This window comes from Dreissena polymorpha, chromosome 13, assembly GCF_020536995.1.
Source record: "Dreissena polymorpha isolate Duluth1 chromosome 13, UMN_Dpol_1.0, whole genome shotgun sequence".
Lineage (NCBI taxonomy): Eukaryota > Metazoa > Mollusca > Bivalvia > Myida > Dreissenidae > Dreissena > Dreissena polymorpha.
In genome coordinates, this window is record NC_068367.1 from 58,521,645 (window position 1) to 58,535,393 (window position 13,749).

The 13,749-nt window shown below is 33.8% G+C and overlaps 1 protein-coding gene across 1 annotated transcript in view; it reads left to right on the plus strand.

Moving 5' to 3' along the window:
* Positions 1 to 830: 830 nt before the first annotated feature.
* LOC127854830 (kinesin-like protein KIF28P) overlaps positions 831 to 13,749 on the plus strand; it is a 73,290-nt gene continuing 60,371 nt past the window's right edge. The window contains exons 1-5 of the mRNA XM_052389897.1: positions 831 to 1,024; positions 2,161 to 2,356; positions 7,182 to 7,397; positions 10,226 to 10,343; positions 12,469 to 12,580. Of these exons, the coding sequence (XP_052245857.1) occupies positions 981 to 1,024; positions 2,161 to 2,356; positions 7,182 to 7,397; positions 10,226 to 10,343; positions 12,469 to 12,580 (686 nt within the window). The 5' untranslated portion in view covers positions 831 to 980. The remainder of the gene's footprint in view (positions 1,025 to 2,160; positions 2,357 to 7,181; positions 7,398 to 10,225; positions 10,344 to 12,468; positions 12,581 to 13,749) is intronic.

Below are 13,749 nucleotides of genomic sequence, written 5' to 3' on the forward strand. Positions count from 1 at the left end.
TTGAACGACAACTTGAAATTTGACACTCAGATCGAAAAAATAACTGAAAAGGCTTCACAAACTTGGGATTTATTAAACAAAACCTTAAAAAATGCCCTAAACTAGTTAACGAAAGAGCTTATCAATCATTATTTAGACCAAAGTTGGAATATTATTCACCCACCTGAAATCCTTCTCAGAAACAAAATACTCAACTGCAACAAATTGAACAGGTACAACGTAATGCTGCCAGATTCTTAGCGAACAAGCCTTTCAGCCCATACCAGCCGGATAGTGTAACATCAATCATCAATGAACTCAAGTGGCAGACTTGGCAAAACGTAGACAATGCTTTGACCTGGTACTATTCTACAGTGTTGTTTATGGTCTTGTTGCCGTACCAGCTTCGTAATTATCTACCAGACCGTTCCATAGTCAGATCAACCAGACAAAGCAACTCTCAAAAGTTCATCCCTCCACAAACCGTACGTAATGCATATGACGGTTGTTTTTCTCCAGGACAGTATCTATCTGGAACTCCTTACCCTCCGCAGGAGTGACAGCCCCGAGCCTGGACGCATTCAAGTCTGTCGTCCGGCCGCTGCCAGTGTTCCGTGCCTATAGTTATAGGCCAGTTGTACAGTGTACTATACGTTGGCGAACGCTATTTTATTTGCATTTTAAGAAGCACTCCGCACTCTACATTTGCACAGTTTTAGTTCTCTTCAGTAGATGTCCTCGAGGCGTTGTAGAGTATCTCGTTGAAGTTGAAGATTGCAGTGCTTTGATTTTTGCGGAAGTTGATAGTGTTATTTAACCTTACGCGCACCTGCGTTGCTATAAATATTTTCATTGTTTACGGATGTTACGGAACCGGACGACCGGGACTTTCATTTCGCAATTGATTTGTCCTAGTTATTTAGAATTAGATCATTCACTCTGCCGGGACATAAAAAGGTGAATAATTTGTGAGACTAAGTGCAAGGATAACTACAATAAACATGCCGGAGGAAAATGTAAAAGTGGCTGTCCGAGTGCGACCATTCATATCCTTTTTACAGAAAAATGAACTAAAAATTGCAATAATTATGGAATTTATGCGTTACTTTTTAGAAATGTGTTCCTTTTCATGGGACTGAGTTTAACATGATTTTCATGTACACAAAATGTTGTCAATAAAGATCTTTCTATGACTATTGTTACGCAAATCTGGAATAGTATCTTACAGCTTTTATATTGTGACAATAATTTAGAAAAAACAATCTTTTCGACTAATGTCATTAGAAGCAATTTGTATATTAGAGTTTTGAGTTTGTTTAATGTTTTATCTGATAGTGTTGCATGCTGCAATGATGCATGCTTGCCAACAAACCTTGTTGCCCTTATGTGGTTGGCACAGAACAGCATTTCATACATCAACTTGTAAAAAATAAATTAAATTCATAACATTTTCCCCATTTTGTTCTTTAAAAAATCTTAATAAAAAAAAATAAAATAAAAAAATAGTCAGGAATTGAAAATTTTTTGAACATAATTGTAATCAACTTTTCTGTTGCCAAACTGATTCATTGATTAGGCTTGAAATCCACCATTTGGCAAACTAAAACATCATTATTATTTAATTAATTAGCTCAGCTGTTTTCGGAGAAAACCAAGGTATTGTCATAGCCAGCTTGTTGTCTGCCGTCCGCTGTCCGCGTCGTGCTAAAACCTTGACATTTGAAATTCATGTGTAGATGCACCTTGATGAGTTCTACACGCGGCATCCATTTTTGGGTCACTAGGTTAAAGGTCAAGGTCACTGTGACCTCTCAAAAAAAAAATTCTGACAATCTTTCATTTATTCAAAACTGCACCCGCAGCCAAGCGTTGGCACCTGTTATGCAGTGCTCTTGTTTTCATTGATTCAGTGAGCAATACGTTTGTTTCTAAAGTTGCAAGCATATATTATTGGCTACCTGTTTAAACCTGAACAATTGAAAAGCCTTACGGATATTGGTACATGCTCTCAGAAGTAAACCAGAACTTATCAAAATGCATCCACGAGGAAGATAAATCTTGGACTGTCTGATTGTAATTACCATTTCTGCCGTACCACCGCTACTTCTAAATGTTTAAACTTAACCACATCATGAAAATATAAAAAATCTTAAACAATAAATTATCCTTAACAATTGGGCACAATTCTCGTGAGACTGCCAGGAATGCCACGCTGATTATACAGATGAATGGGAACTCAACAGAAATTCTAGACCCAGAAAACCTGAAGCAGGAGCCGAAACGCTTCACATTCGATCATTCCTACTGGTCACATGACGCTTTTAAAGAGCGAGCTGATGGGTATTTAGAGCCAGAGGGAACCAAATATGCCGACCAGGTAGGTATTAACCAGTGGAATATGTTGGTAATTTTTCAACTGAAATGACGCCATTTTGCTCTGCTTAAAAGCTGTATACATGTATAACCCCCCTCCCTCTCCCCCTTATTCACCTAAAAATGTCCCTAAAAGATAGCTTCATTAAAAAAACTTGATCATTACTTGATTTTTTGTAAGGAAACCCTTAACCATTGGGTGTTATCAGAGTGGGGCCATTTTTATGTCCCCCATCACTAAAGAGGGGGACATACTGTTTTCGCCCTGTCTGTTGGTTGGTTTGTTTGTTTGCTCCAACTTTAACATTTTGCCACAACTTTTGCAATATTGAAGATAGCAACTTCATATTTGGCATGCATGTGCATCTCCTGGAGCTGCACATTTTGAGTGGTGAAAGGTCAAGGTCATCCTTCAAGGTCAAAGGTCAAATATATAACTTTAAAGCGATGCAGTAGGGGACATAGGTGTTTCTGACAAACACATATCTTGTTAACAATGTAATTATTGATTGATATGTATCCAAGTAAGGTAAACAAATGATTATAACTTGATAGAAATCTGCTTCTAAGGTAAAGTTTCCCCACCGAAACAGATTGTTTTGAAGTTGCCAGTACCAGTCATATTATAAAAGTGGTTGGGAAAAGTCTGATTATGTTTACAAAACCTGTGCTTTTTTGTGGGCACTGCTTTTAAATTTTTAAGTACAACATGGAGAAAATTTAAAGGTATTGATTGCAATTCATATGCATACTATTTTTCTTAGTGTCTACAAGTATTTTCTGCTAATAATGGAGCTTGTGTTTTTCATTCAGCATGTCTACCGTATTTGTTGCAGCTTAAAATCTTATTACTCAGAGAAGATATTTATTGGTGCAGTACAATGAAAGCGATCTCTAGATAAAACCTATAGTAATAGTTTTTCAAAACCAGCAATTTCTTGTGTAGGTTTCAAGTTCATGATCCTCCATTATTGTAATAAATATATTTATGTGATAACTGGCTCACCAAAAGAATGAAATACTTCTACTTTAGGCGCACAATTTGGGAGATGGAAACAAAAAGCATTTTGCTGCGTGATTGAGTTGGAAGTCATATGTTGTTTATTAATTAGATATAACAAGAAAATCAATGGAAAACACTACTTAAACATTTCAGGGTTTGCTGTAAAATATTTAACATAATGTATAATTTATCAAGAATATAATTAAAGATGTGTTTTGTTAGATTTTACGTTTGTTTTCAAAAAAGTTGTAATCCGGAAGTATTTCAGGCTTAATGTTCCATATGAAGTATTTCATTGTTTAAGCCTTTCAAGAAAGTTTATCAAAAGTTCCTTGTTATGGTATATGAAAACATTTCCTTTAGCCCGTCACTAAACGTTTGCTTTTGCCAATATCTTTTAAATTGGTGCAGTATAGATTTCTTTGGGTTCAATAAATGCATTGTTTCACATGTTCACAGTTTGCTGGTCTTACTGTAATTCAGAATAAGTTGAAATGGCTTTATTAACAAGGGTATTAAATGAAAAATAATAATAAAATGTTTGCAGCAATGTATGCAGATTAATCAAAACAATGTGGTAAATGTATTTATTGCATTTTGTTTTAATTTATCCAGTTTGCAATATTCTTATTCATGGATTAAGTCAGTTTGATCTTCAATTGTTAAATTGCAAAATAAATACTATTTATTTTCAGAAAAAATAAGATACAGTATAATCTATTTTGTCTTCTTCAGAAAAGAATGGAAACAATGTTGAGTGTAGAATGTTCTTACCAAAGAATGCTTTTACAGCACTGTCAGAATTCAGAGAAATAACTCTTTAAATGGGAACAAAGTTTTCTTACTAGAATCTGCACAGATAAATGCTTTTTGTATAGGAATTAGTTTGTAGGATTTTAACCCATTTATGCCTAGCGTCTAGAAAAAAGGCCTTGGCAAACAGCGTAGACCCAGATGAGACGCCGCATGATGCAGCGTCTCAGCTGGATATGCGCCGTTTGCTTAAAGGAATTTCTGTAAAAAATATTCTAAATATAGAAATATATATACATGTACTAGATATCCCTAATTTCGGAAATAAATTTATCCAATTTAGAAGGATGGGAGAGTCCACTAGGCAAATAGGTTAAGATCAAATGGGAAGCGACTTTCAGACCTCAAAATGAGTAAGAATGAGTTTGGTTCCTTTTAGACGCGCATTTGATAGGTCTATATCTGTTTGTTTTGCCGCTTTTAACAGTATGTGACTATGCAATTTCAGCTGTACTTGGAAGAATGTTTTTAAAGAGACGGAAGAACATGTCTTGACCTTGTATTAACAGGCCTTTTCCGCCCTATGCCATGGGTCCGAAATTCGGCCCCATTTTCAATGCAAATCTGGTTGTTTTTTTTCCCAATTGAAAAAAAAAATTCCCAATTCCCCCCCCCCCCCCCCCCCAAAAATAAATATTTTTTTTTAACCTTTAACTATATAAGTTAACCTGATCCAGTCTATAAAATAGTGAAATATTGCATAATTAAATTATATGTTGCCTTGAATTTGTTTTAAAAACAGTAAAATATGTTAAATTGATTATTTAAGACTTTCCTTATTTTCCCCAATAATCCGGCGTTTCGTGAGATTTTTTTCACCTAAAAAAAGGCCAGGCCCTTTCCCCAAAATCAGATAAAAAACCTGCACTTATCACACATGTTCATAATATTTTTGTTATTTTAATAATATGTTATCAAAATAGTCATTATTTACCAGTTAACGGCTTCTTTGAATTATAAGAAACACAATTTACATGCGATTATTTTTCCCAATTAAGCCAGTTTTCCCAACATGGGGTTTTTCACGACTCAAAATTCCCAAAATTCCAGTGTGGCATTTTCCCAAAATGGAGTGGAAAAGGCCTGATTAAATACCAACCCATTCTTATAATAGTATTTAATGTTTGCTTTAAACGACGTGCTTTTTGACAATGTAAATATCTTCTTATGCAAAGTTGTTTGAAATTCTTAATTTTGTTTGCTCTTAAAAAGGGACTTCTTAACACTGTAAATATTTTACTACTTGCACATGTAAATTATATAGAGACTAAGGATTTATGTTATTGATCCGATGTTCATGAAAGACTATTAAAGAGTCTCGATTGATTTCGAAATGAAAGAGAAATTTTGTAATCCCATTTCACATTGTTATCTTTGATTGATCATATGTGGGGTGATGTTTTGTGGTTGTTACGTATTAAGTAAATCTTTGTTTGGAGTGTTCCAAAGGCCCAAAGTGTTTTTATCATTCTATATTTATGTGTACAGTCTTGCCAAGGCTAAAAATAAATAAGTTCATGTTTTACTATATGATAATACAATATCTTAATATTTTATGGAGACCATCCATGCCTTAATATTTAACCCGACACAATATATGTATTGATTAAATTTGTAATAGTTTGTGGACAAAGGAAGATTTATTGTCGTTTTATCAACAGTTGTCCAAATCAAATATTGACTGTTGTTGACAACAAGTCAATAAAAGGCATAGACCATATTTAATTTGATTTTGTGTTGTTGTTTTTCTTCTTATTTCGTTGACATGTTCAAAGTGCCTTTGTTTAAATTACCAGTGCACATAGATAATATTGATTGTTTTATGAATTATTTCTGAATGCATGCATATATTCACAAATTATAAAATTATTTTATGAAGTAAATTAGACATTCCCCCCCCCCCCCCCCCCCCCTCCCCCCACTTTTTTGGATTTGTCAATTTATTTACTTTCAATTGTTCATTTATTATCAACAAATCTATAATAAATGTAAGGTAGGTAAAATGGCGTCACCTGTACATATCTTTGTAAAAATAGACATCAAACGTGAAAGGCATGAAATTAACAAGAGAAGAATCCATTTCTATATTCCAGCAACTGGACAGATCATTATGTCGGAGAGTCAATTAAAAAGGACTCACAAGTGTCCATTTCTGTATCTCAGCATCATTTGTGGGTACATGTGAACAGTTTTACAGCTTTACATTTTTTATGGTTATGAAATGTCAAAAGTAAACAGCAATTGTAAATTAATACAAAACCCCCATTTCCGTATTTTAGCATTTAACCGAGTTTTATTGAGTCGATGACTCATTCTGGGGAAACTTGGCTTAATGCTTGTGCATAAAATGTCCATCCAGACTATTCTGTGCAGTGAACACAGGCTAATCGGGGATAATGCTTTCTCTTTCATGGTATTTTATGTTAAAAGGAAGGGTCTTTTCTTAGTGAAAATCCAGTTCAGGCGGAAAATGTCACAGGCCCTGATTAGCCTGTGCACACTGCAAATGCTTATCTGGGACTTAACACACATGCATTCAGACCTTCAGAGTGCGGATCAATTAGATTTTTTATGCCCCCAAAGGTGGGCATATAGTTATCGCATGTCCGTCCTTCCGTCCGTCCGTCCGTCCGTCCGTCCGTCCGTCCGTCCGTCCGTCCGTCTGTCTGTCTGTCTGTCTGTCTGTCTGTCTGTCTGTCTGTCTGTCTGTCTGTCTGTCTGTCTGTCTGTCTGTCTGTCTGTCACACTTTTGTGTTTAGGTTTAAAAAAATGCACATAACTTCTAAGTCTCTTCAGATGTGACCTTCATATTTGGTATGTATGTGTATATGGACAAGGGTTTTCCATACGCACACACATTTTTAGGGTCCGCATTTAGGTTTTGAAATCTGTGTTTAGGCTTCGAAACAGCCTTTTTCGGGGGCATATGTCTTCCTATGGAGACAGCTCTTGTTTAAATTCTGAACTGAACAGTATTTGGTGAAAATACAAAACCTCTGTTTCTTTCTTCCAGCAACGTGTTTTTGATGATCTTGGTCGCGGAGTGTTGGACAATGCCTGGAATGGTTACAACTGCTCACTGTTTGCCTATGGCCAGACTGGATCTGGGAAGTCTTACTCGATGGTCGGATACGGCAACAATAAGGGAATCATTCCACTTGTGTGCGATGACATTTTCAAGAAAATTGAAGAGAAGCGTGCTGCTGCGTCGAAAGATGAAGATTTCCAGGTAATTAAATTTGTCAAGTTGATTTGAAAAGTATGTAACTTTGCAGGGCATGTGCTATAATGCAGGTTTTCCTTTTCTCACAATTTTATTTTGCCAAATTTGCCTTGATTTGGCAAAAATCTGTCTTATAGGCTTTTTTATGTCCCCCACTATAGTAGTGGGGGACATATTGTTTTTGCCCTGTCTGTCTGTCTGTTGGTCTGTTGGTCTGTCTGTTGGTCTGTTTGCGCCAACTTTAACATTTTGCAATAACTTTTGCTATATTGAAGATAGCAACTTCATATTTGGCATGCATGTGTATCTCATGAAGCTGCACATTTTGAGTGGTGAAAGGTCAAGGTCAAGGTCATCCTTCAAGGTCAGAGGTCAAATATATGTGGCCAAAATCGCTCATTTTATAAATACTTTTGCAATATTGAAGATAGCAACTTAATATTTGGCATGCATGTGCATCTCATGGAGCTGCACATTTTGAGTGGTGAAAGGTCAAGGTCAAGGTCATCCTTCAAGGTCAGAGGTCAAATATATGTGGCCCAAATCGCTTATTTTATGAATACTTTTGCAATATTGAAGATAGCAACTTGATATTTGGCATGCATGTGTATCTCATGGAGCTGCACATTTTGAGAGGTGAAAGGTCAAGGTCATCCTTCACAAGGTCAAGGTCATCCTACAATGTCAAACATCATATAGGGGGACATAGTGTTTCACAAACACATCTTGTTATGGGTTTTATTTTATTTAGAAAATGTTTTTGAGAAATAAAAATTTGTCTAGCCGAAAGTGTCCATTTGTAGCAACTGGCTTATTTGGCAAATGACAGGGTTAGCCCTGTTATTTATTATGTTTTTGATTATTACTGTAAATAATTAACTTCATGTAGAAGATGATTCTCAAAAGAACATTAATATTAATCAATCTAGAATAATAATTATTATTATTCTAACAACTCAATTTAATTCCATTTACTAAAAAATATGTGTAAGAATAATTAAAAGACAAGCCTATTGTTGCATGCAAATGTCAATAAAACAGTACATTACAATTAATAAATAAATAAATTATAATAAATAATTACCAATTGTGATGCTGTCCACAATTCAACATTACATATATTGTTAATATCAAAATTTGTTATGACGTCTATTTCGTAATACGCGCAAGTTCACGTGACGTCGTCGTAGCAGATGAAGCCCCACGAAACAGAATAACATAGGTTCTTAAGCAACTAGCTATTTGGCAAATGGCAGGGTTAGCCCTGTTATTTATATCTAAATGAATATGAATTTAAAAACAACAACAAAAAAATTATAAAATTTTTCCTGGAAAAAATGCTTAATAAAACAAATGCTACTGATACTACTTTATAAACTGCATCACAGCTCTGGCCGAAACATGTTTAGAAATTGAAGAAATTAAAATAAACAAAAGTCACATGGTATATTATTTTGAATTATGCAAGTAAAAATACTTTGAAATTTATTAAGATATATAAGTTCAAACCAATTTTAGATGGAGTGTTTATAATGTCTGATACTGGAGGAGACATTTGTTTGGGGTTCATGGGTAGAATCAGTATTTGATATTTGTTTGAGAAACATAATTGGAAAACTTTGGCTCTTTAGTGATTTCTTTGCACTTCAATATTGTTAATTGGATCAGTTTTTTTTATGTTTTTTGTGGGTTATATTTGTTACTGAATGTGAATTAAAGAAATAAATAGATATTTTACTATTTAAATGTATAGAATAAGCTTGCACATTTAAAATATCAAGATAATAGAGCGCTTTTTCAACAACCTTAAATTATTGCATTTGTTTAAAATTCAAAAGCTTTCTTAAAGACCTGATCAATTGGCTTTATTCTGTAGAAACTTATATACTTTTGAATTAAATATTTAAAACTTATTTTCAAACAAATTATTCCATTGAAGTGGTGATCAATGGAGACCCATTATTTCTCCACGATACAACGCACATGAACTGGCAAATGTATTTATACACATGTACCTTTGACTGGAGTTGGAACAAAATTAGTACAAAATTATTGACTGGTAACTACCCAATAAACCATGGGTCATCCTAAGGTCAAATTTTAGGGACTAAGAAGTCAGGAGAAGATACGTTGTTGTTTTTTGGTTGTAAAAGGAGCTCAAATCTTGGGCAAACCTTAGAAAAACATCAGAAAATCAACTGAAGTTCTAAAATCAAATGCAAATAAAGTATGATTATATACAAATCATTTAAATTTGTAGCAGCACAATTGTTAATCAAACCATTAACAAGTCCATGTATGTGCTTTTCTGATGCGTGTATACTTAAATACTGTTGCTTACACACTCATGTTTTTTTCCTACACAACAGAAACTAAACTAATTGTTTATTTTCCAGCAAACACGGTTTCTTTAATGAGCATCATAAGTTACGCACTTTTGGTTGTGAAATACATTTCTAGCATTCTGCCCAGTTATAGTAATAATCAGTAAAAATGATTATCAGTTCAAGAATCCAATAAGTGCATATAATTGTGAATTACAGATACTTTGTTATTGCTCTGAGGTGAAAAGTGCTATTTCGGGCTTGGGAATGTTTGTGTGTTAAACTAAAGACCACTGATTTGTCATATACATTATAGTTGTATACTTAAATTGTTGGATGAAATTGAAATGAAGTTGAGATAAAATAAGAATAAAACTATAAAAAAAAAATTGATGTTGGGAATTTTTTTATATTTTTTTTAAAACCATTTCCCTTTGAGAATGGGTGCTTTTAATTGACCCCTAGATAGCCAGAAAGTGGCAAGGCAATAATGTTTTAAAATTGTCACAGGTCACATTGAGCATGCTGGAGATCTACAACGAGCAGGTGCGAGATCTTCTGGACGCTAAGTCCATGACCATAAAGGGTGGCCTGAAAGTACGGCAGCATCCTTCAAAGGGCTTCTATGGTAAGAACCTGTAATTATTATTTTTGCCTGACTGCCTAACTGGGAAAGTACAGGCACTGTGCCAACTGGGAAAAATTATCGCAAAAAACACTGAAATTGGGTATATTAGCGTAAGGAAAACTTCAGATTGAAAATGATTGGTGTTTTTAATTGATTGGTACTTAATAGCACAAACCCATCTTCATAGTCTTGTACATACCTTTTTGCTGAAACTATCATTCTCTGAGCTTATTGTCCCCTACCGGTGAAACCGGAGGGGACTTCTGGTTTGCACTCCGTCTGTCTGTCTGTCAGTCCGTCACACTTTTCTGGATCCTGTTATAACTTTAAAAGTTTTTCATATTTTTTCATGAAACTTGAAACATGGATAGATGGCATTATGGAGTTTATGCACGTCATTTCATTTTGTTCCTACGTCAAAAATTCTGGTTGCTATGGCAACAAATAATTTATTTATTTTTTTACTGACAATGGTGGAGTTTCACCAGTAGGGGACCATATTTTGGCAATCTCTTGTTGTATTTGTGCACTTGCAGTTAATTTATGGGGTTGTTTTTTTTTGGGGGGGGGGGGATTTTCAGGACCATAATTTGGAATTATGCAATTTTTCCTCTATTTAAAAAGTGCCTTTTACAGGTATGTTTAAAAGAAGGAAGAAATATCACTCACTTGGCCTATGTTCACCAGCCAATGGACTGCTTCCCAAGCTGTCAATAAAACTTAATGATCAACCAATCAAACATTTATTTTATTGCCGCCACATGCTCTGACAAACAAAAAGTCTTGTTGTTAGCGTTGATGAAAGGTAACAATATTGGCAAGGCCATCAATTATTTGCCTATGGGTCAATTCTTACACTTTAAATGCTTTTAGTCTTGACAAACATGTTATGTAGACCCTGATTAAGCATCTTTTTCTCTGACAAATATCTTCAACTCATAAATTTCAAATACAACTAATTTTCAAATCTAACGAATGTAAAATTTAACTCTTGATTTTTACTAATTTTACCTCAGGAGTTTTCATTCCCCTGCTTTCAATTTGTTTCCCTCAAATATCAGAAAGGTGGTTATTTTCCCCTAAAAGTTTGCCTGTAGGTCCCATCCCTGTGAGACTATAAAAAGCCCTGTCTTTTGACTAACAAATGTAGAAATTTCTATATTGCAATTTTCCTTAAGTACTTTTGTGTTGATTTTTCAGTTTAAATTTACCACTTTTGGTTATATTATTTTTCATACAGAACTCTTAATTTAATGACAAAATTATTGGTAATCTGCATACATGTTTATACCAACTTTGAAGAGTAATGTTTCATATTAAGCAGTTTAGAATAACTTTCAGTACATTTGATTTATATATTATTTGGTGTTTAAGCTGTCTCACATTGACGAAAGCGTATGTATAGTTTTTGTTTAAGATATTCTTGAACATAAGTATTGTACGATATTTTTTATCTTTTTAATATTAGGAATGAAATAAACATTAATGAGCGTTGTTTTTATAAAACCATTTTGGGAATGGGGCTGAGGCCTTTTGGATTGGGAAAATTGTGTCCTTTTGACTAAATTTGAGAAATTGGTGATTTGTTTTTTTTCTGATAAATGTTTAAAAAATTAAGAACAAGTGTTTTTAATATTATATTTACTGAGGTTCAACCTAAAAAGCTGCATAGGTAAATTAACTTAATGTTGCATTTTATGTACCAAAAAAATTTGGGTTCAAAACCTTCAAAAGAAATTTTTTGGCAGTCATTTCTGGAAAAATATATACTTTTTGACGTATATATAGGAAATTGGACAAATTTGACACAAAAAACAGATTGCTAAGACAACAACGTCATAATTGTGAAAGCAAATCATAAAATAATAAACATTTCAGTTGAGAGCCTGACATCAAACTAATGTCTGATTTCAGTTAAGAACTTTATGTCGAACTAATGTCTGATTTTAGTTTAAAACCTGATGTCAAATTAATGTCTGATTTCAGTTAAGAACCTGATGTCATAAAAATGTCTGATTTCAGTTAAGAACCTGACATAAAAAAAGTTTGATTTCAGTTAAGAACCTGACATAAACAAATATCTGATTTCAGTAAAGAATCTGCCATAAAAAATGTCTGATTTCAGTTGAGAACCTGACATCAGCAAGTGTGAACAGCTACCGTGACATTGACAACAAGATCAATGAGGGCACCAGAAATAGAACCGTAGCAGCGACTAACATGAATGCCACAAGCAGGTAAATATTTGTATATGTTTGTAAAAATATGTCACACTAAAAAATAGTAAGAAACAAATACAAGCAGGTAGGTTCTGGGGGCCATGTTTGTAAACAGTTTTAGCCATTCTCAACTTTAGTTTAAAATATGTTAGCTTAACTTAATATTAACTTTTGAATTTATGCTTGAAAATGGTAGGTTTAGATTTGTACATGGTGAACAAAAACTGTAAACTGATGATTTAAATAACATTTAAGCATCACAACAATCTTACAATGCTTTCATGGTAAGTTAAACCAGTTATAAAAATCATGAATTGTTAGATATGTCTTGGGATTATCAAGTCCAAACCTGGGCCCATATTTAACCTTACAATTCATAGACCTAACTTAAAAAATTGAGGATATTCTTCTAATAGAAAAATCAGGAATTGCGAAAAAAAAATTTAGTCTAATTTGGCATTGACCACCTCAATCTACATCATTCTTTATGTTGAACATTTTGTTAATAAGCTAATCACCAGTAGCAGCCTGTGTATGTTAAAAAGCGGAAAATATTTGTCTTGGTTTCAAGGATATTCTTTATTCTTTTATACCTAATGATAAAATATGACATTTCTGCAGTGAAATAACAGCAGTGAAAATAAACAAATTGTTATTTTCACCAGTGAAAATAACAAATTTTCTATTTTTAGATTATCATAAATAATTATATATATATTTTCTATGATCATGAGTGAATTAAAATCGACATTCCACCGAATCCAACAAATTTTCTTTTTATTTAATGCTTTTTCACCATTTATTTACATTGTAAAAGAGTTAATGACATCATTTCTTCACACTAATGACGTCATTTTGTGTTTGAAATGTATTGAGGCACCCCACGGGAGAAAGGGTCACTTTTCAGCAAAAGGGAAACAGCTGTTAATTATTTTCTTGAAAAATTGGCATGAAAGGAACAGAACATTTGTTCATGTCAGTGTAAGATTGTTTGTTATTTCACTCGTGATCATAGAAAAATAATATTTTAACTTGTGGCTGCGCCACTCGTGAAAATATATTTTCTATGATCACTCGTGAAATAACAAACACTGACATGAACAAATATTCTCTATTTCTGAAGTCCAGAACGGGTTGGTGAAAAAGGACCCTGGGCTGGAATGAAGTTTTTAGGCACACACAGTAAA